Source organism: Amblyomma americanum, chromosome 7, assembly GCF_052857255.1.
Source record: "Amblyomma americanum isolate KBUSLIRL-KWMA chromosome 7, ASM5285725v1, whole genome shotgun sequence".
Classification (NCBI taxonomy): domain Eukaryota; kingdom Metazoa; phylum Arthropoda; class Arachnida; order Ixodida; family Ixodidae; genus Amblyomma; species Amblyomma americanum.
In genome coordinates this window covers 82440115-82466916 of record NC_135503.1, presented here as the reverse complement: position 1 = coordinate 82466916, position 26802 = coordinate 82440115, and the positions used below count along the sequence as shown (strand labels likewise).

The 26802-nt window shown below is 49.0% G+C and overlaps 2 protein-coding genes across 2 annotated transcripts in view; one reads left to right on the top strand and one right to left on the bottom strand.

The window, feature by feature from the left end:
• Positions 1 to 734: 734 nt before the first annotated feature.
• On the bottom strand, positions 735 to 15613 carry LOC144097876 (tubulin beta-4 chain-like). Its single transcript, XM_077630486.1, has 7 exons — positions 15494 to 15613; positions 14789 to 14897; positions 9143 to 9253; positions 7204 to 7448; positions 6862 to 7061; positions 5891 to 6327; positions 735 to 910 (listed from the first exon to the last, which is right to left on the bottom strand). The coding sequence occupies exons 1-7, from the start codon at positions 15548 to 15550 to the stop codon at positions 735 to 737; spliced, it is 1335 nt and encodes a 444-aa protein (XP_077486612.1). The 5' UTR covers positions 15551 to 15613.
• Positions 15614 to 23213: 7600 nt separating this feature from the next.
• Positions 23214 to 26802, top strand: part of LOC144097875 (solute carrier family 22 member 13-like) — a 39021-nt gene continuing 35432 nt past the window's right edge. The window contains exon 1 of the mRNA XM_077630485.1: positions 23214 to 24177. Coding sequence (XP_077486611.1) covers positions 23214 to 24177 — 964 coding nt within the window. The remainder of the gene's footprint in view (positions 24178 to 26802) is intronic.

Here is a 26802-nt window from a genome sequence, read left to right as displayed (position 1 = left end):
TTACATACCAGGTGAAGTCCCTCCTAGTCCGGGACCCCATTGGTAGAAGCCGCCGTCCGGGCCCTCTGCACCAAAACCCGCTCTGCCTGAGGTTCGAGCAGCCAAAGCAGGGCCGCCTCCCAGTAGTCTAGGTTAAGGTGGCGGTATACGGAAAGGGCTGTGTTCTGCCGGCAGGCCAACACCATGTGATAGGTGTCAGCCACTTACCCACAGTACGTGCACCATACATAGCCTGTGTACTGTGCGTTGTCAGTGCACCCCCACCCCCCCCGCCCCCGTGATCGAAATTCCCGGAGCCCTCGACTACTGCCTCGCTGATAGTCTGAGTTGCTTTGGACCTTTAAACCGCACGAAGACCAACCAATCCAAGTCCAAACCTATTTTTCCTGACCACCGATTTTGTTGCTTGCTCAGGTGAGAGGGCCGTTATTCTATTTGCGAAATGCGAGGGTACTCAAGTAGCCACAGTTGCACTTCTTGGAGATGATGGTGAGGCTGTGAAAGGCGCAAGATCAGATGGTGTTATTGTTAGGCGATAACTGCTGAGCCATACCGCAGATTAATGAAATGTTTGTCAGATGCTAGCCTGTTGTAATTTTGATTCTGAGGTATAATTGCTCCGGCAACCTGAGGAAAGCATGAGCGGAATATTGCTCGATTGTTGCTGTACGAAGGCCAACACAGGAAACAGACACCTTTATTTAAAAGTGAAAGCAAACAAAAATGTCTTTCCCTCACAAGGCTTCTGCAAGGGCCGCGTCGAACTCTCCCTCGTCGTCAACCGTGGCCTCCTGGTACTGCTGGTACTCTGAAACCAGGTCGTTCATGTTGGACTCTGCCTCGGTGAACTCCATTTCGTCCATTCCCTCCCCGGTATACCAATGCAAAAATGCCTTGCGACGGAACATGGCTGCGAAAATGTAAATAATGTTAGCACAAAACATGGCTCAAAAGTACCGTCATGAACAAAAGTGTGCGGGATTTGGGCATCCGGAAAAAAAAACATGGATGCCTGGTCATGCACAAGAGGTCAGTGAAAAGCACTGAACCGTGAGGGGACATTAGCCTTTCATCTGCTGGAATAAGTATGATTTGTCTGGCTTGAAATTCAACGAAGGAATAAATTAATTTCCGCAAATCCGCATCCCGTAAACTTTTTGCCCACGACTGTATAGCTTACCATACACTATTCAGGAAGTTTAGGCACGCTGTTTAACAATTTGTAAGCCGTAGCTCATGCTTCATGTGCATACAAATGATAAAACATCCCTTATGATGGGTCATAGAATTGAATGACATGAATTTTAAGCAACTTCGACCACCGGGTTTACAGTAAAAAGAGAACACAGTTGTACTAATGACTTCGTAAAGAAGCCTCACATGTGGTACGCATTCGCTTAGTCTGCAAATCTTGTAACACTGCTTGTATATAATTGGGAATAGCTTCAATAAATATTGTAAGGCAGTTTATGAATCAGGAAAGCTCGAAAGCTCATCATCGTCAGTCAGACTACGCCCACTGCATGACAAAGTGCTTAGCGAAAAAAGGCTGTGTTAAAAATGCATTTCCAGCATATTTATTAATTGCGTATTTATTTTGCATAACTTTATCCCTATGCTTTATGCCATACAAATGCTTTCTAAGTATGCTAGGAGTATTATTTTAAACATTCTTACAAATGCATCAAACTGCATTTTCTGTCCGCTTAGTATATATTATATACATTAAAAATATGCTGAAAATAAACATTAAACACTTTAAAGATATATTAAAATGCACTTTAAACACATTTAAAATATACTAAATATATAATTAATACATTAAAATATACTAATAATATACACTAAATACATTATAAGCACTTAAAATATACTAAATATATAATTAATACATTAAAATATACTAATAATATACACTAAATACATTATAAGCATACTAAAAATATACATAAAATACATTACACTACATTGAAAAATGCACTAAATATAAAAAATTAATGCATTAAAAATATATTCATTCGCCTCGGCTTACAAAGATGTGCTAGCCAGATTCACCGGATAATACTGATCGATGTTGTAAACAGCCGAAGTAATGACTAAACTGGTTATAAGGATGAGGAGACGGACAATCCCAGAGAAACCGGGTTGTCATCAAGAAGTCTACGCCAATGGAAGATCACGTGACAGGACCTTAACGGGAAAGAAGTGGTCACGTAGGAAATGCCGACCGGAAGTGACGTCAGCAAACAGTAACTGCTCCAACAAGACAAAAACTTGGCTTGCCTTATAAATGCCCCCCGAGAGGAGACACATTATCTTGCCCGGTGAGGCGCTTTTTGCGCAAAGACTGTGGGCCCCCAAATAGTTGCACAAACGTCAGAGTGGTCGCATTCAAATCTGAGGTCTATCTAGAGCCTAATTGTTCGTCGCATCTTGCATCAGGCATCGGTCAGGAGTCGAACTGCCAACCAACAAATACATGGGCATCTATGGGAGCCGGTCGGCCTTGCCAGTCGGGGTCCTTTTCGCTGGCGTGTTCGGGCCCGGAGGCGCGCATGGCGCTATTGCCGGTGTAATGGTGTCACGGTGTCCACGCTTAATTTAAATATGTGGTGATTGCCTTTCTGCTAGAAGTTAACATGAAGGAATATACGAAAAGGGAGAGTTCTGACTGTTCCCGGAAACATAGTTTCGAGCACTAGGTTACCCCGCCGCGGTGGCTCAGTGGTTAGGGCGCTCGGCTGCTAAGACGGAGTTCCCGGGCTCGAACTCGACCGCGGGGGCTGCGTTTTTATGGAGGCAAAACGATAAGGCGCCCGTGTGCTGTGCGATGCCAGTGCACGTTAAAGAACTCCAGATGGTCGAAATTATTCCGGAGCCCTCCACTATGGCACACCTTTCTTCCTTTCTTCTTTCACTCCCTCCTTTATCCCTTTTCTTACGGTGCGGTTCAGGTGTCCAACGATATATGAGACAGATACTGCGCCGTTTCCTTTCCCTAAGCAACCAATTATTATTATTATTATTATTATTATTATTATTATTATTATTATTATTATTATTATTATTATTATTATTATTATTATTAGCACTAGGTTGTTCCACGGCAGCTTGAAGTGTGCTGCAATGCTGCACATGTGCTGACGTGGACTACCTGTTTGTTAGAGCTGAAGTACACTACGCACAAATTAATTTCGTATTTACGAAAGTAGAATTTGAATGCATTGCTAACTTGTAATTTAATAATAATAATGATATTTGATTTTGGGGAAAGGAAATGGCGCAATATATGTCTCATAAAGCGGCGGACACCTGAACCGCGCCGTAAGGGAAGGGATAAAGGAGGGAGTGAAAGAACAAAGAGAGAGAGGTGCCGTAGTGGAGGGCTCCGGAATAATTTCGACCACCTGGGGATCTTTAACTTGCCCTGACATCGCACAGTACACGGGCGCCTTAGCGTTTTGCCTCCATGAAAACGCTGCTGCCGCGGTCAGGTTCGAACCCGGGAGCTCTGAATCAGTAGCCGAGCGCCCTGACCACTGCGCCTCCGCGACGGGTACATGTCATTTCCCGAAGCATGATCTCGAGCACTAACTGTTCAACGGCAGCTTGAAGTGTCCTGGAAATACGTTTACACGGACAGCTCATTCTTTCGAATTTAAGTGTACTTTGGACGAACTAATGTCGTATTTGCCAAAGTACGCTTTCAATACATTGCCAACATGCAAAGGACTTTTGCCGAAACGAGATTTCGAGCACTAGATTGTTCTACGGCAGCTAAAAGTGTGCATCGAATATGTTTAGAACGACTGCCGATTTGCTAAAAATTGAAGTATACTTCAGACGAATTAATTTCACATTTACGAAAGTACACTTTTAATATATTGACAAGATGCTCAAACCGCATTCATATTTTTTCACGTGTTTGAAATGTGCTCGAAACATGTTTTAAGTGACGTATACTTCGAATGCATTAATTTCACATTTCGAAAGTACACTTTGATATGCTGACAAAATGCTAAAACCGCCTTCATATTTATTCACGCGCTTGAAACGTGCTCGAAACATGCTTTAGTGAAGTATACTTCGAATGTATTAATTTGATATTTACAAAAGTACACTTTTAATATTTTGACCAGATGCTAAAACCGCGTGCATAATTTTTCACGTATTTGAAAAGCGCTCGAAGCGTTAAGTGACGTATTTTTTGGAAAATTTTAAGAATATATTTCGAATACCAAGCATAAAATTTCAGGAACCTATTTCCAGCATATTTTTAGTGCATTCATGAATACAAAATATATTTAAAGTACATTATAAACATCCCGAAGTATATTCCGAACGTATTAGGTTTTGCTAAGGGCTAGGCCTCCCCCATCTCTCTCACATTAACCCTATCCTCTGCAAGCCGTGACCGCCTTACCTTCAGTTAGGTTCGTAATGTCGTCCGCTCATTTAAGTTTCTGCCGCCTCCCGCTAGGCTTGCCTTCTCTTAGAATCCAGTGAGTTACCGTTAACTACCGCCTTGCCTTCGTATTATGTGCCATGCTGAAGCACATTTCTTCTGGGTTTGGACTAGAATTTAATGATTTAATTATTCCGTATTTGTTCCTTGGCCTGCTCTCCTCTCTACCTGTCTCTTAACGTTACATCTGTCCCCTTGCTTTCCATATATGCCAATGGGTTGTCCTCAATTTATATTTAACCCTTTTTCTTAAGCCGCGACAAAAGCTTCACAAGTTCGCAGTTTTCACCGCCAAACGGCGTCCTCGACTGTAGACCCACGCTTATAAAAACAGGCTTATAGGAGAAATGTAAAAAAAATTAGCCCCTCATTTACTTCGTTAAACTAAATGCGGCATATGTAAACTAACAGCAAATGTATGAACCCTTCGCATAGCTTACTTATGGTTTCACACACATTTTAAGCGACATGCTGGCGCGACGCGTTTCAGCCTTTAATGTTTGCTGCAAAATCGGTTTGCCTCCTCTTCAGTAGTCCGCAGCTGGTATGCATGGGTTCTGTCCCTTCAGCGTGAATGCAGCTCCCACGAAACCGGTGTCTTCTTCACCAGGACACCACCACGCTTTACGACACATGACTATCTCGCTAGTGACCAACCTAGTGCTAGTAAAAGAGCGAGTTGGGCGAGTAGGTATCGGTCCATTATGAAACAACAGCGCGAATAAGGACGGGTATGCAAGTAAAGACGACACAATGAGTGGTAGTCCTAGCGGTCTGAAAGGAAAGGGGGATTTCCCTCTCTGCACTTTTCCACCCGCAACCCTCACCTGACACCTTCACTTTGTCTTCTCTCTCCCACGTTAATTGCTCTCTTATCTCAAAGTGGTGAGGGGTATTTCAATCTGTTTACACTGCCACCTACCAACCATGGCATAGGCTTCATCCGCAGACGGCGTTTTTTTCGCTAGCTAGCCATCTAGAGCTATTGTCGGATACAACTCAAGAATGAAGCGGCAAATCCCTCCCAAAGAAGTACCTCCAGCGATGTATATACATGACGCCATGGTTAATCCGATTAAGCTATGGCTATTCTCCATTCATTGGCCACCCCCTGAGATTTCATGCTAGCCTGCCAAGGCGATCGGCCAAGGGGGAGGAGGGCAGAATCGGACAAGAGGAAGAATTGGGCGGCGCCATGGGCTGGAGTGTGCTTTGATCGGAATTTTGCGGCTTTGTTGTATCCGAATATAGCACACTAAAAACACGCTAAACGGTTTCTGTGATAGTTGGGTAGTATTCAACAGGAAAAATGTTCTACGGAGGGGCACCGTTTCCCGTTTTGCAACACATGAAGCAAGGGGGACACATGCTTCCAGCTGCCCTGCACATGGTCAAATAGGCAGTTCTAGATCAAGCAGTACTTACCAGTGAACTGCTCAGAGATCCGCTTGAACAACTCCTGAATGGCTGTGCTGTTAGCAATGAAGGTAGCAGACATCTTGAGGCCGCGAGGTGGGATGTCGCACACGGCAGTCTTTACGTTGTTCGGGATCCACTCGACGAACTGGCCCGAGTTCTTGTTCTGGACGTTGAGCATCTGTTCATCCACTTCGCGCATACTCATTCGGCCCCTGAACACAGCAGCCACCGTCAGGTAACGACCGTGGCGGGGGTCGCAAGCAGTCATCATGTTTTTGGCGTCGAACATCTGTTGCGTCAGTTCCGGCACCGTCAGAGCCCGGTACAGCTGGCTTCCGCGGGAGGTGAGTGGAGCGAAGCCGGGCATGAAGAAGTGGAGGCGCGGGAAGGGCACCATGTTCACGGCCAGTTTGCGAAGATCGGCGTTCAGCTGTCCTGGAAACCTGAAAGACAAGTGAGTAGCCTTCGTGAGTGTGGATGCCAATTCGCGAGAATGGCCAATAGTTCGCGCATACTCTGGCGCCTTTCCTTCATGGCAACTGCAATTATACGAGGCTGAAGGGTCACGATCACGTGAAGAAGGTTCACGAATCGATGTACGGTTAACTTCAAGCATGGTTGAACTGCTTTCGTTTTTTTCATGAAGAACCACAGAGTAGCGTTCATATCCTGCGTGGCCAACAGATTATAGGGTCATAATCGGCCGTCAGGAAAGTGCACGTTACTCTCATCAGCAGAGTTTTTGAGCTCGCTAGTTTGTCGGCTTTCTCCCCGCTAGTGTGCGACCTGCTTGTCCTGCCGCCCTCCACTAAGTAAGTGTCCTACGCTCATGCACACATGCCCGAACTGTCGGAATGTTCCCGTCAAAAATCCCTGTGCTGTGAGCAGATATGAATGTTGTAACTCGCATTTCAAACTCGGGCTCCATTTGCATACAAGTTTTGCTTCAAAAGTACAGGCGCAAGGCAGCCACCCACCTGAGACATGTAGTGACACCCGACATTGTCGCAGAAACCAGGTGGTTGAGGTCTCCATAGGTTGGAGTTGTGAGCCTAAGCGTCCGGAAGCAGATGTCATAGAGTGCCTCGTTGTCGATGCAGAAGGTTTCGTCCGTGTTTTCCACAAGCTGGGACACTGAGAGGGTGGCATTGTAAGGCTCGACGACGGTGTCCGAAACCTACAGAAAAGGGCAGGCAGACAATCAGAACCACATACGCGAGGCATCAGGGAAAGCCAGTGAAGTCAGCTTAAAGAAAGGCAAAAATGTCACCAATGTACGACAAGGACATCAGACTTTAGAACTAATTATAGTCACAAACCTTGGCGGAGGGAACAACGCTAAATGTGTTGATTATACGATCGGGGTACTCTTCCCGGATCTTCGAGATCAGCAGTGTTCCCATGCCAGATCCAGTGCCGCCACCCAGGGAATGTGTGAGCTGGAAACCTTGCAAGCAATCGCAGTCTTCGGCTTCCTTGCGGACGACGTCGAGCACCGAGTCCACCAGTTCGGCGCCCTCCGTGTAGTGGCCCTTGGCCCAGTTGTTGCTAGCACCGCCCTGTCCTGAAAGGGCAGATAGCGAAAGGCGTATACTTTTGACGATATGATTCCGACGGCTACTCAACGCTCAGATGTGTGCAAAAACTAAACGTACTGCTGACAGCAGTCACAAACACGCCAGAAAATTGCTCTCTGACTTGCTTTCTGCAGTTAATCGCTCTAACTAACGCTGCTTCTGCTATCTCCCGGCAACAGGAGTCTTTCTCGGGCGCCTACACACTTAGTAGCCCATTGTTAACCTTAGATGCACAGTAAACCTTCGATGCAGTGTGCCCTGTGAAGCAATCAAATGATTAAACACTGAAACGAATGACTGGAAATATTTCAAATGTCCCTGAAGTGAGGACACATGCACCCTTCTGTTCCCCGTCAAGGCTATTGAGAGCACGTAATGGAACCTAGGACAGCTGCTCAAAGCAAATTTATTGGCCAAAATGTGAAGTCTTCGCGAAAAGCAGACGAAGGACACAAAAAAGATACATAAGACAGTCACCAATGCTTATGCCTTGTGTGTCTTTTCTTGTTTCATTCGTCTCGCTTTCGTGCTGGTTTCTTCACACCATGCGGCAGCAACTAGCCCGGCAGCATGCTCTCTTGTACTACTGGTGAACCCCATTTACAGTCTCACGGCTAGCCATAAGGGAAACTCAGCGGTTTTCGGCTATGGCAGTATATAATGGCGTATATAGGTGTTGCTATTAAACACTTGAGGCAACGGCCGTTACGAACATTGAGTAAAGAGGTGGCGTACTGCAAATAGAAAAACATCAAGAAAATTCAAGGTGACTATTTACCTCACAAAGAGGTGCGCACACAATGAGCGCGGAGTGTAGATCGAACGAACAGGGGAACGCGCTTTACAGAAAGGTACAATTATGCGTAAGCTCCTGAAGACAGGACAAACGCAAACAAAACAGTAAGCAAGAAAGAGAGCAAAAATGAACGCCCTTCAATACACGCGTCTTCGCTTTTTTTTTTGAGACTGAGAAGGACGAAATGGCGAGGTGAGTTTGTTGGCAAACGCGATAGACAACCTCGCGACGGTCAAATGAACTTTACAGCCATGAGATGAACTGACATCCACGGAAGCTGGTCAGTGTCTCAGATTTCCATCTGACACAATTGCGTATCCATGAATGTCATCTGAGGAATAAAAGAGGTGTCTCTTCGCACTGCTTGAAAACTGCCTAAACTCCTCTAACAAGGAAGTGGAAATGAGTAAACTTCCACAATAAAGAGGCGGATTGGTTGGCCTGCATATTTAAGCATGCAAAAACGGGCCAATCAACGTCATATGCGCTAAACACGTAGTCCATCGGTATACTTGCTTAATCATTATAAAAAAAATATCCAGTGCCTCTCCGCGAGTTGTTAGACCTCAACAGTCCAAATACCTTAACCCCACAGCCTTTAGCGCATTTCGTATATTCGTGGACGGCTCGAAGACCGCTCGGTGCAATGTTTAATGTACATGACATGAATTCTGCAGCCCCTATTCTGTTTTCTTGTGTTGGCGCTTCAGTTATTCTGTTTAGTTTGATTTGACACTGACGTTACGCAGCGACTGAAACGGCTGAAACAAGGCAGGGGACAATGAGCTCAATTGAGTGCGCGCTTTAGTCCCGCTAGTTTTCCGCGTTCAAGAATGAAAAACGCAAAAGCGCACAAGTTCCTTCGGACGAAGAGCAGCAGCTTACCGAACACAAAGTTGTCCGGACGGAAGAGCTGCCCAAAGGGTCCCGAGCGCACAGAGTCCATGGTTCCCGGTTCCAGGTCAACCAGGATGGCCCGAGGCACATAATTACCTCCTGAATGAAAAGGAAACTCAGTCACACACAGTGCAAGAAAAGACGTCTACGCTTATTACTGATACCTTAATCTCCTGGCGGGTGCTCTTATAAGGAATGCTACAGACAGGAGAATTCTTCCCCTCGAAGAATACGTGGCAACGGAACGCGAAAGCGACGGCGAACCCAAACTCAAATACGACATGGGAAAGCGATCAATGTAATCTATACGTCGCATCTCGTCGCATGATAGGCTGCCATTATTTTTTTTGCTTGCTCAGTAGCTTCTTGTCTTTTCGTGTCTGTTATGACTGCAAACGACTGCACCTAAAAGACTCCCATTGTGGTGAATTTAACCCGGAGCTTTCCAATACGGTATAATTGTTTTTTTTTTGAGTGGGGGGAAAGGAAATGGCGAGTATCTGTCTCATATATCGTTGGAGACCTGAACCGCGCCGTAAGAGAAGGGATAAAGGAGGAAGTGAAAGAAGAAAGGAAGAATGAGGGCCCGTAGTGGAGGGCTCCGGAATAATTTCGACCACCTGGGGATCTTTAACGTGCACTGACATCGCACAGCACACGGGCGCCTTAGAGTTTTCCTCCATAAAAACGCAGCCGCCGCGGTCGGGCTCGAACCCGGGAACTCCGGGTCAGTTGTCGAGCGTCCTAACCACTGAGCCACCGCGGCGGTGCTTCAGTGCGGCACCGCTTTCTAATCTTTTAAAGCGAAAACTTCATTACGTCATGTTCTGCGAGTTTCGTAGACTCTGGCGCTTGGTCCTTCGGAGACATTCAGCCGCTCCGGAGCTGCGCCGAAACTTATGAAGAGTGGACGCTTTAAGCTACGTGACGCTATACTGACAGTCGTGCTTTGTGTGCGTTGGCATCGACAACGCTGTGGCAGAAACGCGGCACTGAGCTATAGGCCGCCGGCGTTCATTGCGTTCATTAGCCTTGGCGTTGACAACGTTCTGGACTCCAATGATTATGAGGAAGGGAAGAGCGCATAACTGGCTCTCTGGGTCAGTGGATGCCTCATTCGCGATTTGAGGTACTACGTAGCGGTGGCGAGAGAAAGAGGTGTGGGCTGCATTCTTTGGCGCTGACAACGTTGCGGCAGACACGCGGCACTGCGTTCGTTGGGGGAGCAACCTCTCGCGATCCACCATTGACGCCTGCCAGGGTGGGCACGGCGCGTACCCAGTGTGCGGAAGGCACTAACCGTTGCCGGCGCCAAGCCGCCTCTAGTTGCTTGATACGCCACAGCTTTCGCTTTCTAACGAAGTGCAGCACTATAGTTAAACCGCGGCTAAATTTTTTCATCTTGCTCTACGTCCTTCGTATCTTTCCGTATGGCGTACAGCGCCTTTCCTTTCGCCATAATCACATTATTGTTTCCTTCCTCCACACGTATACATATCGGCGTCAAGTAGTGTCAGAAGTGAAAATCATAACTCTTGTCTGCATCGTGGCAGGCGTAAGCCGCCACCTGCCAGCTGGACGCAGCGACTCACAATGATGTACTACTCCGCGTTGCGCTGTACAGTAAGACATGATTATTACAGGTGCAATGTAGGACGCGACCTGTCCACAACGGTGGACTTATTGCACGCTTTACTGGAACCCCGCAAAGAGAGTTATGATACCGCTGCAGCGATTAAAAAAATGTCAGTGCTAACGCTTGAGGCGTGAATTGCAAGTTTTGTTTAAATCACGGCCCCTTTCATACCTTCTTTAAACCCTCCCTCCACGCTAGGATTCAAGTGTTCAGCCCTGTAAGACTGCTCCCTCGTTTTTCCTTGATTTTCAATGTTTGCAAAACCCAAACAGACGCGCGCATACTGGCTACGTCCGAGGGAGGATGCCCATGCCTTCGCTCTGAATAGTGTGTGACGCAATACAAGGGCAATATTTCGACGATAATTTGACAACAATCGCTGCAAAAAAGACACAAGTGAAAGCAGTTAACCTACGAAAACATATCGGGGAAGCTGCGCAGCTTTCCTTGCGGAACATAAGGATGTTAACACACAGAGGCTGGTAGCGGTGGAACGTAGGGTGCCTAGGAGAAACTTTTGCTGCAGCGCTCTCACTACGCCACATGTCCGACGCATTTCCAGCCCCCGGTCTCTACCAAAGGCACAGAGGGCATCTGCGTCGTGAGGCCGCTTAATGGAGCTCCAAAACGAAGTACGCCCTCAATCGGCCGCGCGTCCCTAATCTAAAAAATAGCTGCGGTTTAACTACTGCTGAACCTGGTTAGAGAGCGATAGCTATGGTGTATAGGGCAAGCAGAGGCGGCTAGGCGCCTGCAAAACGTTGAGTGCGTTCCGCACACTGGATATGCAGTGCGCCCAGCCTGCCACCCTGGCAGGTGGCAGTTAACGGTTCATCGCGAGAGGTTGGTCACCCAATGAACGCTGCGGCCCATTCTACCGCCCTCTACCGGTGAATCGAATGGTGAAAGGTCAAGTGCTGCGACACCATGGAGGACCACATATGGTAAGGCCTGCAGCCACACTTGACCTCTCGCTCACTTGAAGGTCAACGGGCAACGCGCGGCGAAATCTGTTTTACCTAGCGTATGAAGCTTTTGCTTAAAAATATTGCTGGTGGTTTAGCACAAGTTAATCCTGGTCGGAACCGAAAAGATGTATCTCCCTGCCTACGTTTACGGTCCAGCGACTGGCGCTTTCAAACTTTCATTTCCTTCGCTTACAGCGCGGTTCGTGTGTCCACCGAGATATGCGAGACATGCGTAATTTGTTTTCCTTAAAACCAACTTTCATTCCACTTTACTTTCCTTACGGCGCGGTTCGTGTTTCGGTCTCCACGGCAGGCGTCGCATCAATGACACCCAGGGTACCGCTGAACGCCTCAAAGTGCACCGCAGTTGTATGCACAACCCACTTTCAAGGCCTGCGCATGCGATCCCGGAAGACGCTTTCCCGCTTGACTGGAGGTCAAGATCAAGGTCAAAATCAAAGGTCCAGGTCAAATGCCAAAGTCGAGACGGTGTAACAGCCGCTAGTGTCGCTGCTGTTGCTGACGTCGTGTGTCGAACCTGACTACCACCAGTTCTCCTCATCTTTCAACCTCTACCTACATTCAAGGTGAAACTTGCGGCCACCATGACCTGTAGCTATATACGAAGTCTAACTTGAGGCCCCGATGACAGCTCGAAACGCTGGCGTACTGCTTATCGCTTTAAAAATTGGTCTCGGTTTTGCTCCGACCCGACAGCTCTCGGAGCCACTTTTTGGTTCCATAGTTCAACAGTCGCTGCAGCAGTTGGATAGCACATGTTCCCCATAGAGGCCGCAAATAATCACGAGTAGCTACGAATGCTACTATTAAACGCAACAAATACCGAAGTCGGCGTTCACTGCGGCGTGCTCTCAAGCTTCAAAACTGATTTTTGAGGAAGTAAAGGCGCAGTGTCTCTTACACGCGCGGGTACATGCGTGTGCGCGCGTGCGTGCGCGCTAGAGATTACCACTACAGGTTATAGGAGCGATGGCGAGGAAAAAGAGTGGCACCATCCAGAGGCCGTATAACGCACACAGCAAGTCGAACATCACCACTTCACACACACACATGTGCATGTCATTTGTCTATATATACTCGCCACTGGCCGACCTACATGTGGCGCCACTTTTCCCGACATTCGTATCAAAGTTGCGACGCAACCGTTTGTCTAACAGCGCTCCGGGAGTTGTCATATCATTTCTAGTTCCATATAACTTACACATGCAAGCCAAACCGCAGGCAAGTTTGCGACAGGGGCTTCCATCCAACGACATCATCATCATCACCATGACTAGGCCCACTGCAGGGCAAAGACATCTCCCATGTCTCCAATTAACCCTTTCCTTTCCCAGCTGCACCCACCGTATGCCTGCAAACTATCTCATCCGCCCACCTAACTTTCTGCCGCCCCCAGCTACGCTTGCCTTCTCTTGCGTGCCCACGCCGATTTCTTCTTGATTTCGACTAGGAGGTCACTAACCCACCACGTTTTTTTCCTCAGCTAACTTGCCGGCCTCTGATCCCTTAATGTTACAGCTATCATTTATATTTCCATAGCTCGCTGCGTTGTCCTCAACTTGAGCTGAACCTTTTTCGTTAGCCTCCACGTTTCTGCCCCGTAGGTGACTACCGGTAAGATACAACTGTTGTATATCGATGACACGCATCTTGAACTGCATGCGTTCTAGAATTTTGCACCAAAAGTATGATTAAAGAATTCTTCGTATTGCGTTCCGGATGATGTCATATGCGCGGGTGGTGTCATATGCGCGCGTGTTTGTGGGTGGTGTCATACTTCGAGAAAGAAAATGATCGCCTGAAATAAAGTTTGCAAACCGCATCCAAACGCCCACGTCTTGCATTCGTCACGTGGTTGCCTTAAAACTGGTTTTAAGGAAAGGAAATGGCGCAGTAACTCTCTCGCGTACCTCTGTGGACATACGAACTGTGCCGTCAGGGAAAAGGAGAAATGAGGGAGTGAGAGTGGGGCCGTAGTGGAGGGCTCCGGAATTATTTCGACACCTTGGGAATCTTTCATCGCACAGCACACGGGGCCTTTTGCGAGGCCGCCGCAGTCGGCTACAAGCCCGGGTACTCTGGCTCAGTAGACAGCGCGTTAACCACTTAGCCATCGCGGCGGGCAATTAAAGTGTGCCGAATTTTTTCGTTTGCTTGGAGGTCGTTTAACATGCATTGACATTAGAAAACACGGACGCCTTGATCGTTCCGCCTCCTGCGAAACACGTCTGCCGCGGTCGCAATTTGACCACGCGTCATTGGGCGGAATAAGCGAACACGGTGTCCATTGTGCGTTCGCTTCTTCACGATTGAAAATGGCGGACGCCTGGAAAGAACGTGGTCGCCTGCTGCAGACGACCAGACGCCAGAGAACAGCTCCACCTGTCAACACCGTGATCGACCGACGACATTCTCTGGTCCGTAAGCGTCACGTGGTGCCCTTTTTCTCTCAGCTGGGCGGACAAGGGAGGAGGTTTTTGAATTTATTTGACTATCGTGGGGCACATGCCGCCAGTATTTTAATGTGATGGCGTTAAGGTTCTCCTGTTGCAGAAAAGCCGGCGTCATCGTCGGTGCTGACGTTGTGACGTGGCCCTGTAGCGTCATCACTAGCAAGAAACCGCATTGCGAGCGAGCTGCCCAACCTTGGCAGGTAGCAGTAACGCGCGTCTCACAAGTCCCACCCGTGACAGCGCCTGCTATCGCAGGGCAGGTAGCGCATCGCTTAACCGCTACCCCACTGCACCCACGGATATATGAATGTAGAGAATGCCTAATTGCGCGTATAAGGGCATTGAGTTATTTAAATTATCACGTCATACCTTGAGGAGGAGCTGGAGCGTCATCTACAGTCTTTTGCATCTCATAGGGGGGCTATTTACGCACTTCTCTCGTTCAAATTCAGCAAGCCTAGTTCGGGGTCTTAGCAGCTTGAAAAAGCAGTAGGACATACAAAGATGCGACAACTCTACACTGAAAGTATCAGCCGAAACGCAGACAGGTACTTACCAGACCCTTCGTTGTAATAGACATTTATACGCTCTATCTGAACGTCAGAGTCTCCATGATAGGCGCCAGAAGGATCAATTCCATGCTCGTCCGATATGACTTCCCAAAACTGCGAGCAGGAAATGTTTCATAACTGGCGTGAGGTCACATCAAACAGCCTCAAGACCCCCAAACCACTCAGCGCCCGGAATTCATGCAAAACACGATATGGCGCGAAAACACATTTCAGACATAACATGGCTGCTGCCGGGTGCCGCAGTCAAGGAGGGAACGCTAGCTCAACCAGCTCGGAAGCACCTGCTAAGAAGCTCGCCGCTCTCGGAATATTGACACAGCTTTAGTGGTACAGCGAAAAACTCAACCGGAAGCTTGTAGAATTCTCCTATCGTAACTCTGAGACGGCAAGCAGGCTTCAAACAAAAGTATAGGAAACGGCGGCCATGCCCCCATGGTCAGATGTGTGGTTGGGCCTAACATTCTCGCTCGAAGAAGCCGCGACTAAGGAGGGAAGAACTGCGACTACCCGCAATCGACACTTGCACAAAGCTCACTACTTACGTAAGCGCGTAGCCTGGAACGAGAATCTCGAAAATGCTGCCGCGTACACAACGCAAAACGTGAGCACAAAACACAGGGTGGAAGACTCCTGGGCAGCGGGAAAGCAATGTGTCATCAAATATTATGCATCGTAAAGCGGTCACTTACTTTGGCGCCGATTTGGTTGCCACACTGGCCCGCTTGGACGTGGACTATCTCCCTCATTGTGTACTAGGAATACCACGCCACACGCAAACGCAAGCTCCCCGAACGCAGAGTGAGGCCTGCGAGAAGGTGGGGTATTTAAAGGCGCGCGCCGCCGCACCTCTTCTTCATCTCTGTTCGCATTCGGTGAAGTTGAAATTTTGTTGCTACTGAAGGAAAAAAACCACTTCAGCTCTTTTCATCGAAGTTTAACGCTGTTGCGAAACTTGGATACGAAATCTTTCTTTCACGTAGCTTCCGAAAAAGAAAGCGTATGCGAAATGGAAGAGGAACTATTTCTTCTTTCGGAAAGTATTCTGATGAACATGTGATTAGATGTGCTTTCAAACCGCAAACGCGGAAGGACACCGCGCGGTAGACACTCGTTTCATTCCTTTTCTTCCTTTTCTTTTTCGTTCTTGTCAAAATTACTTGCGCTAAAGTCAGCGGTGGCGGCAATTATGAACTATTAATTTTACCCATAAGAGCTCATACAGGAAGCCTAGCCCGAGCAAGGCCTCAGCGTATAGCCATGTAAACGCCCCAGAAAACGCAGCAAGAACGTTGCTCATCTTCTTATTTTTCTCTTAAAACATGGCACATACGAGCGGGGGGGGAGGGGGGGGGCAAGGTGTAGTGGCTGTAGTGTAGGTCTAGCGGCGGCGTTGCACAAAGACCACGTGGCTATGCCGAGCGCACTTCACGTGCCCGTGACCTCTTCGTCGTATTTGTGTCTCAGACTGGAGGTACGTCGTGAAGTGCCGTGGCAGCCGTTGGAGCATCGAATCATCTTCAGTGAGCAGCCTAGATTCGGCGTACTCCTCAGCGTAAGGAGTGTCAGCCACGGTAAAATCCAGCTGTAGTACGTGAGGCGGAACGCGGGGCTAAGATGAACGCAACATATATCATAAAGAGAAAGATAAAAGTTTATAAGCTTTTTAAATGTTGGACGAATAAGATGGGCTGACTCCTTAGTTCAGAAATATGGTAGCTTGCGCTGACGTTCAGAATGGTGATGTTCGATGAGACCCGCCGCGGTGGCTGTGGTTAGGGCGCTCGACTACATTGGAGTTCCCGCTGTCGGCCCGACCGCGGCGGCAGCGTTTTCATGGAGGCAAAACGCTAAGGCGCCCGTGTACTGTGCGATGTCAGTGCACGTTAATGATCCCCAGGTGGTCGACGTTATTCCGGAGCCCTCCACTGCGGCACCATTTTCTTTCTTCATTTCTTCTTTCACTCCCTGCTTTTTCCCTTCTCTTACGGCGCGGTTCAGGTGTCCAACGATATACGATACAGATATTGCGCTATTTCCTTTCCCCCAAAACTAATTATTATAATTATGTTCGATGATGTTGAGGTGTATCAGACGCGTGAGAGCGGAGCATCTGGTCAAGATTTCCACGTTGGCTGCACCAGTAACGGAGTCATCCCAAAAAAATGTGTGCGCTAACGGATAAACAGCGTGCTCTGTAATTTTAAGAGTAGCGGGAACGCCGCCTCGGCGCTGAACAGCATTTCGTTGATTGGTTCGTGTTAAGGAGTACCTCAGCCGATGTATCATATATCTTCAGTACAATGCAGGCTGTTAAAAAAAAATAAATGTTGAGGTGACGCGTAAGCCCCGCCCTAATATTATGGAGCGATAGCGCCAGCGGGTCCTTCAGCGGCCTGCACTCAGCACGTTGGCTCAGTGCTTAGCGCTCTTCTAGCTTGACCGGAATACCCTGGATCGAACCTGGCAGCGGCGCAAGCGTTTCGATGCAGACGAAACATAAAAGGCGCCCGTATGCTTTGCGATGCAAGTACATGTTAAATATCCCCAGGTGGTAGAAATTATTCCGTAGCCCTTTACTACGGCACCTCTTTCTCTCTTTCTTGTTTCACTCCCACCTACCTTCCTTACCTTACGTCGGCCAGCGAGAAATGAGACTGTTACTGCTGCATTTCATTCTTTAAAAAGTAACAAAAAAACAGTAGGAAGCAGGATGTGAGATCATTTGAGACAACACCATCTAAAAGGCAACCGCATGAGAGATCTCATCGTCAGCCGCTATCGGCAGCCGCGCCGGGCGAGCGGGGTGACAAGACCTTCGCTATAGGCAGCTAGTGGTTCAATACCTTTCTGCACTTTGGCCACCGTTGCACCTGTCTTGTGTTACGCGAGGCTTGTCGCACAACGGAGCGGCTCTCTTCCATCGACTGCGCACGAGCTCAGGCCGCATGGATGCAGAGGGTTCACCGCAGCTCCTCACCTATGTGTGTGCACTATAACGTTGTGAGTGATGTGAACCATTTATATTTATCATGCTCACGTTTTTGTACAAAGCCGAGCCTGAGGCATTCCTAGAAAACTCGAGGAGACTGAAAGTTCCCTTGGAAGACGTCTCTCTCATCGTGTTTCCTGAGGGCTCCGGAACTGAGGGCGAATTAGTGTCACAATCACTCGCAGTTTTTAGAGGACACCGGCCTTATGGAACAGTGGTAGACACTCAACCACTTAAATTAATTACTCAAGGGGAGCGACTGCCGACCGGTCATTGTAAGGCTTATCGCGCTTGTACATTTGCACCTCCACCCCCATCGTAGTTACCCTGGAGAGAGCAGGGGGTTACCAATGGCGGAGAGTATCGCGAGTGCGTTGGAAGGCGTAACCTCAAGGCGGCTACCACAGGAACTGTCCGAAAGGTGGTTACTTTGGAAGGTGGAGGACGGCGTGAGAGCGGCAGGGTCGCCAAACGGAGGATGGCTAATGCAGAATAGGAGGGTACTGCAACAATACAGGAAAGTTCAACCAGGGTGTGGTTACCGTAGAAGGAGGATGCTTTGGTGACAGCGTAAGGCGCACGTGGAGGGTGGTTGCCACAGGAACCGCACTGATGGTACATAGACTGGGAAGAGTAGGGCTGCTGTGAAAGAAGGACGACATGCTGAGTGCGCTGGAATAAGTAATCGGAAGGTGGTTACCGTGGAAGGACCCGCCGCGGTGGCACAGTGGTTAAAGCGCTCGGCTATTTATCCGGAGTACCCGGGTTCGAACACGACCGCGGCGGCAGATTTTCGATGGAGGCGAAACGCAAAAGCGCCCGTGTGCTGTGCGATGTCAGTGCACGATAAAGATCCCGAGGCTGTCGCAATTATTCCGGAGTCCTCCACTACGGCAGCTCCTTTTTCCTTTATTCCTTGACTCCCTCCTTTATCCCTTCCCTTACTGCGTGGTTCAGGTGTCAGCCGAGATGTGAGGCAGATACTGCGCTATTTCCTTTCCCCAAAAATCCATTTTTCACACTTTTTCGTGGAAGCAGGAGGCAGAGTATGGCTTGGCAGGGTGAATGTAGTGCAGTTCGTCTGCCGCAGCTGCTGCAAAACGCGCTGCCCGAGGAGCTGGTTATCGATAGCGCCTACAGAGCGGCGGAATGGAAAGGAGAGCTATGCAGATATGAAGGCGCTCTCATATTCCATACTTCAACGTATCGCAAAATATAAATTACTTAACGGCGACTGAATCTCGCTTTACACACTTCTAGCAAACTGTCCTGTCAATTTTTAACGCGACAGCGTTAAGACTTCTGTTCTGCAGAAAATCCGGCCTCGTCGTCGGCGTTGTGAGCGAAAAATCACCGGAGAATCAACTAGGTGGGCCACCTAGGTCCAAGTGACCTTGTGTCGTCATGACAACCTGCTTACCCGATTGTGAACAAACTAACCGCAACGGCAGGCGGCGATTTATTACTGGTCATCCAGCAAGAGCTTCCAGGGTCGCACAAGCCCCAACGGTGGCAGCACGTGCCATCGCTGGGCATTGGAGCATAGCTTAACCGCTGCACCAATGTGCGAGGAGGGGTATCGGGAATGCAAGGAATCTATGTACGTAACGCAGAAAATAACCAATTTCGGCTATATGGGCATCAAATAACCCATTACGCTATAGCGTCATACCCTTAACGCGGAACTTAAGTAGCCCCTCCAATTTGTATGCGTGTTTTCAGTAGAAATAGCAGAAGCAAATCTTGCTAAACAGAAATAAACAGTTCAAAATGTGCTTCACCTGCCACACAAGGCCTAGCTGATCCTCTGCACGGGCAGGTATGTTAGGAGATGACAGGGTATGAGGGAGCGACAGAAGAGACTGAGGGGACTGAAGAGCGACAGGACAGTACAAGAGATCAGCAGAGGGCCCGAGCGGAATCAGTATAATTTATTCGTGTAGTTATAATAAGTGTGCTTTTCTGAATTTTATAAATCTACATGCCTTCGTTGCACAGTGATGGACTGGACCAGTGAGTCGCTGGAATCGCTCAAGAATCCCAGTGACGAGCTGATTACGAAGTTCATTTCTAGCAGTCTCTGCATTTCCAAGGATCCGACATAACCTGAATATGAGGAGTCAGATCCAGAAGGGTCGTGTATAGCTCTCAAAGCATATACCTCGGGCCAACTTATATTTGCCTAAGTTATAACGAACGCTCGTTTATTACAAACGATGGCGGTGCTATCGTAAAAATAGGCATTGGAGCAATGGACCTGCGTCTCAGATACAACGAAGTGTGGCCGCACTCCCTCCTTTATCCCTTCTCTTACGGCGTGGTTCAGGTGTTCAACGATATATGAGACAGATACTGCGCCATTTCTTTTCCTCAAAAAACCAATTATTATTATTGTTATGGGGCTGCACCACTCGGTTAAGACGGACGACGAGCGGCCGTAAATTCGCTTTTGTCGCATGTGCGCTTATCGGAGAGTGCCTCCGAGGCACACTTTATTCCCTCCCTGGCTTACATAACGGGGCAGGCGAACGAATACATTAAAAAGGATGCATTAATAACTAGACACCCACTGGCTAAGCGAGTCCCGAAGGGCTACAAGGCCTCCGCACAGTCGCAAATAAAAAAGATTAGCACAAGTGACGTTCCACCGGATCGGCAGAGAGCGACGCTCGGCGCTATGGTTACGAACACGCCGATGGCAAAAGCGGCAGGTGTGCTCGCAAAGCACGGCGCCGCGCTGTGCGGTTTCCACCGCTCCGGTGACATCATTGTGGTAATATTTTTTCTGCTCGTGACTGTATGTGCGTGACTGCTTCATGTGCAAAGCATCGCGGAAGAAGGAGCGTACATGGTTTGCACGAGACAAGGGCAGCGTTAAAAGTTAAACTATAGCACATTGTCACTGGTGAACCGATATGAGCCGATATGACTGGTGAGCCAGCGATATGAGAAACTTGTTTGCAAAAAGTGGCGTCGCTAGGGTGCACGACACCCAGTGCGCTGGCCCCCGTGCGTCGTACCTCACCTCCTTCCCCTATCCGGCACCATATCCTGATTTCCCTGTTCTCGACGGAGTACGCCCTTTACCATACCAGGCATATTACAGAGCAGCTTCTGGCGCCATCCTGACGTATGGTGTATCAGGACTTAGTCACTCTGCTCACACCACAAATGCACGAATCGCGAAAGCGGGAATGGCCGCGCTGGTCACAGAATTATAATAAGAATGCGTAAGAGTAATTATTCAGTAAATATCACATATAGGAGTCTGGCTAATGAAAAATAATACCGCATAAAGGCGCATTTACAAAACTGGAACTATATAAAGTAGAAGGCGAAGGCACAGGCATAGCCGAATACCCATTCGGAAGAGGCATGCACATAGCTCCAGAACCAGCTGTATGACCAGATTCGCGGGCCGCAAACCGCACTCGGGCATGAAGCAGCTAGTGTCTGTACTACGCTGGCACGGAGAGGGTTTATTTCTTTGCCGGAGTAACCACGGTATGGAGGTCTCTCTTAGTGCACATTCTCTTCACAACCCGCATATGCAGACCATTTTCACCTGCCCACGGCAACTTTTGAAGGCTTTTGGTAATTTCATTTCAACAATAAAGTAAATTTGTTCATTCAAGTTGTTCTTCTCCTCCGAGCTTAACTTTGTGCACAGTAAGTGAATGTTACCTCTGCCACAAAAAAAAAGTATTTCCTTTTGAATCGAGGTGGGTATTTTGTTAAAACTTGCGCCCGTGCATTTCTTTTACGTTTTACAGGCAAAGCAAAACGCTGGGTCTTAAACCTGACATGCAGAGAACGAAAGTGGTATTCAACTGTCTCGCAAGGGAACAGCAGTTCACATTTGGTAGCGAGGGTTTGGAAGTAGTAAGAGAGGTAGGAGCCGCTGATTCGGATCATGAGAGGGAAATAAATAGAAGAATAAGAATGGGGTGGAGCGCATATAGAAGGTTCTCTGAAATCATGAATGGCAGTTAAGGACAACGCAGCGAGCTATATAAAAAAAATTATAGGTGTAATGTTGAGACCGGAAGCGGGCAGAGTGGGTGAGGGTACAAACGCGGGTAAACAATATCCTAGTTGAAAACAAAAGGAAGAAATGGGCTTGTGCAGGACATGTAATGCGAAGGGAATTAGATAACCGCTGGTCCTTAAGGGTAACATAGTGGATTCCGAGAGAAGGCAAGCGTTGCAGGAAGCGGATGAAAGTTAGGTGGGCGGCCGAGATTAAGAAGTCTGCGGGGACACGGTGGCCGCAGCTCGAAAAGGACAGGGTTAATTGGAGAGACATAGGAGAGGCCTTTGCCCTGCAACAGGCGTAGTCAGGCTGATGATGATGATGAAACCTAACGTCCCAGAATCATTGCTTCTTTCTAACAATTTTCAATATTTTTATTTTCATGCCGAAGGCCGTGTTCTTTGTTCAGTTGCTGATCTAAGTATATCTTTTTGCATTTTATTCTCATCAAATTCCTGCGCCTCTTTCATTCCATTTTCAAAAACAGCTTCATTGAGCATTAGGATTTGACAACCTGACGAAACCCAGAACAAGCGCACTTTTGCACAGGGAGTTGTTGATGAGCGCAATGTTTCACATATCGTAAAATTCCACTACATCAATCAATATATCCAGAGATCTCTCCTCGGCAGGCTTTTAGTTTTTAGTATCAACTTTTTCGCTTTCGTCTAAAACGTTACCTATTGGTTTTCTGAGAGAGCCTTAGCACTGGATGCGAGCGGACGACAAAGTTTAAAAGGAAATATTTTCCAACTCGTCGGAATATTTCCACACCATTATCTTTTAACATTTCACAGATCCCTGACAATTAAAAGTGATTTCCAAGAATATTCGGCTTGTGTTGACAATAGCCTACCGTGGTTATAAATAACCCCTTCTAAACAGCTTCCTTCTCTCCGAAAATATACGCTGAAAATTATCCTTGTGACAATATACCACAATACATTCCACATTAATGACGGAACAGCTGCATGACATCAGTGACTGCTAAATTTGCACTTAACCACGAGCTAGAGGTACAGTTGGGATAGCACTACTCTAGTAGTGGTAGACACAGTCTCGTGGTAATGCACCGGTTTCGGAAGAAAAGAAACGGGCAGGAATCCAGGAAGCTCGCACTGTGACGAGGGTTACAATTCTCAAAATTTATTTATTCTACTCGTACCGCATTGCTCCCTGATTTCCATTCCGATATCCTCAAGCTCTCTCAAAACTCGTGATTTCCTTTTGTCACTCAAAATCATCTCAATTTATGAGACGCTTGAGATAAACCCGGATTAGACTTTCCCTGTTTGAATCGGCAGCAAACCCTGGCCAATCCCTCACCATGGGTATGTGCCATCATATTTCAGGCAACAACAAGAATGCAGCAAGAACGACCGCAAGGATGTCATTGCTCTGCCCACAGAAGCTGGCCAAGGTCGACCTAGTGACCAGCGAGTGTTTCCAGAGCGGGGACATCTTCGGCCATGGCAGATTCCAGCGCTGGCTCTTCCTTCTTACTACGGTATCCATGTGTGCGATGCACTGCCACGCACTCGTCTTCCGCATCATCTCCGGCGACGCCGACCACTGGTGCAAGCAGCCGCAGGGCGTAGTAATGATTCCTGCTCTCTCCTGGGAGAACTTGGCGATCCCTCTGGAAGCTGGTGGGCGTTTCAGCCACTGCACCGTCTACGCACATTCGGGCGACCCTAACGACACGCGCATTCTGGACTGCGCCAAGTGGGACTACTACCCGAAACAGGATAGGAGGTCCGTAGTAAGCCGCTGGGATCTGGTGTGCCACAGGAGGCCGCTTTTCGCTCTGGCTCACGCCATCCACATCGCGGGATCGCTGATCTTCATTAGTTTCGTCGGACTCATTGCGGACCGCGTCGGTCGACTGTCCGTGCTCCTCTCGACGGTGGCGGCCCTGCAGCTGGCCACGCTGGGCGGATGCTTCAGCTCCTCGTACATTGTCTACGTTCTCTCGAGGTTCCTCGACTCGGGCTGCGCCGCGACGGTCACGGTGCTCTCCTCCACGCTGCTCTTCGAGGCCTCGACTCACGCATACCGCAGCCTCCACCTGTACACTGCCATGGCGATGGGTATGCTGATGGCCGAAGGCTGGTTTGCTGTGGGGCGGCTGCGGAGACATCATGACTGGATTACAATGCAGAGCTTCATCCTCTCACCAACGGTCCTCACGCTGTACGCGTTCATCGTAGCACACGAGTCACCACGTTGCTATATTGCCAGGAAAGACCTATCCAGTGCCGAAATGGTGATGCTTAGCGCGGCTAAGGAGAACCAATTCCCGCTGTGTATCATGATGGACATTCTGGAAACGCTCAAAGATGAGACTCCACGTATTGAACACCGCCTTAACAGCGGGAGAAAACTCCGTTGGAGGGCAGGAACTGCATCGCCGCGCCTTCGTGTTGTTTGGCTCAAGTTTCGCTGTTACGTTCACGATGTTCGCTTTACGGCTCCTCGAAGTCAAGGTTTCGGCAGAAGGAAAAGGCTGGTTCCAGTGGGTATCCAGCGGCACAAACTTCTCGGCCTTCGCTCTGCTTTATCTTGCGGCCAGGAAAGCAACCTCGCCACGCGTTCTGGGTGCAACTCTAGGTGCGCTTGGCGGCATCGCCTGCTTAGTAAGTTACACCTTCGTGGGAAAACACGACTTCTTACCCAGCGTGTTGTTCGTATTCGTCAAGCCGCTGCTATACGCGTGCAACGTCCTCATAATCACATGTGCCTTGAGTGTTACGGCCGCTTCCGTCCGCTGTTCGACGATTTGTTGGCTCTTCGGCTTCAGTCGTTTGGGAGCGGCGTGCGCTGCCCTTCTGTTCGCGCTTCCGGGCATGGGACATGGCAATGCCCTCTTCGCCGTCGCTGCAGCGGCTTTATTTGTGATGATGCTGCCTCAGCTTGTCCTCTCGCCGAAGCGCGAAGTCCTAATACTGACCAGCATCGTTCCCGTTGCCGAAAACAAAGGCGGCGTGGACTACATGAAGAACACGCTCGACGCACCGCGTCGCAAGAAGGAACAGCACCGGAAGACCCGCACAAGCGCTACGTCATCAAGAGGCCACGGCTCGGAGATAATGCTAGCGGGTCGAGATTGATTGTGGGGCTATGTGTTTGCTTTATCATAGTGCGCGCCGTGTTGTTTGCAATTGCCATTGCTATCGCATCGTGAGAACGTTTCTTCCCTCTCTCGCTCTTTGTCTTGACTGCTCACTTTATTGCTTCACATATAGTAACGCTCGTTGTAGGCAGAACTATCTTGAACTTGCTTTCCTGGTTTGATTTGGTGACTTCCTCGACTCGTGATCATGTCAGGTATATAAGATAAGATCTTCGGTATTAGTGTCATATGTATAGCAAGCGAATTGTTTGCCCCAAGAGGTCTGTGTCAATTGGAATATCGACCCGCAATCAGAGTAAAAGGAAATTATTCAGACTGCTTGCAAGCGAAGGTTCAAAGAATACAAATGTGACAACGACGACGATTATGGATTTTTATGGCGCAAGGCAATCTGTGGCCAAAGAGCACCATGGCTCAAGGTATTTTTCAATTTCCAAGGTCTGGTCTGTGAAAACCTGTTTCCCTCCTCCATTTCGACCCGGCCTATCTTTGTCGGCGGTCACACAGCACCGGCTGGGCGCGGAGGGAAGTCTCCCTCATGGAGGAAAGGGAACGGCGACGGGAGCGCCACCTCGTACGTTACGCGGAAACCGCCTTTTTCATTTTCCTGTGCTGCCACCTCACGTACAACGCTGGAAGCTCACTGGAAGGGTACTGTGCGCCCAACCCGGCCGGACTGAGTGCCGCTGCGGAGCACGTTTTGTTGGAATCTGTCAACGATGGCGTGTCCTGGGCAGCACCTGGTACCTGGAGGATTTCTAGGCTTGACTGATGGCTCGGTGCGAAGTCCGAAGCAGGCTGATGTGCCCACCGAAGAGCAAATTCTTCAGTATCTCCGATCAACCGGCATGCGATGCGAACGCCAGCTGAGGTCAGCAAAATCAGGATCATAGGCATGGCCATCGAAAAGCATGGAAGAAACGGCGAAACCATCGCCCGTCTCACTGCAAAAACGGCCAACGCTATGCGACTCCTCAAAAGAGTCACTTCCCTGGAGGCTGGCATGAGAGAGGAGAGCCTAATCAGGCTGGTCCAATCCTTCATCATCAGCCACGTCGCGTACGTTGCAGCCTACCACAGATGGCTGCAACACGAACGCAACAAAATCAATGTAATCATCAGAAGAGCGTACAAGACGGCGCCCTGTTCGAGTCCACGAGCACGACCCGCCTCTTACAACTCGGTATGCACAACACGCTCGAAGAAATAGCCGAAGCGCAACGGACCTCTCAACTGGAGCGGCTGTCCACGACCAAAGCCGGGAGGAAGATACTGGACGACCTGGGAATAGGACACTCGAACGAGGCGGAGATGAAGCTCCCCGTCCCCGAAGAGGTCCGACGCCAGACCAGAATGGACCCCATACCCAAGAACATGAACCCCGAGTTTAACAAAGAAAGAAGAGCAGCGAGGGCCAAGGCTCTCATCGACCTGCACCCCAACGACGAGCACGCGCCGTACGTGGACGCGGCCGAATACCAACGGAACGCCTTCGCAGCGGTCGTCATAGAGTCGTCGACCGGCGCCACGAGGACGGCAGCGAGCGTGAGAAGCGCCGGAGCGGAAAAAGCGGTGGAGTTGGCCATCGCCCTGGCTATCGCCGACGCAGACTGCTACACGGTGCTGAGTGACTCGAGACAGGCGGTGCGAAACTTCGCCAAAGGCCAAGTCTGCAGGGAGGCCGAGCGCGTACTACGAGCGACCAAACTGCAAGACAGAAGAGTAAGAATCAAGTGGTTTCCGGCGCATGCGGGCGACGCGTCGGAACACAGTGAGAACCACAATGAGACGGCACACGCAGCGGCGCGAGCGCTAACCAAACGCGCAACGGCAACATACCGCC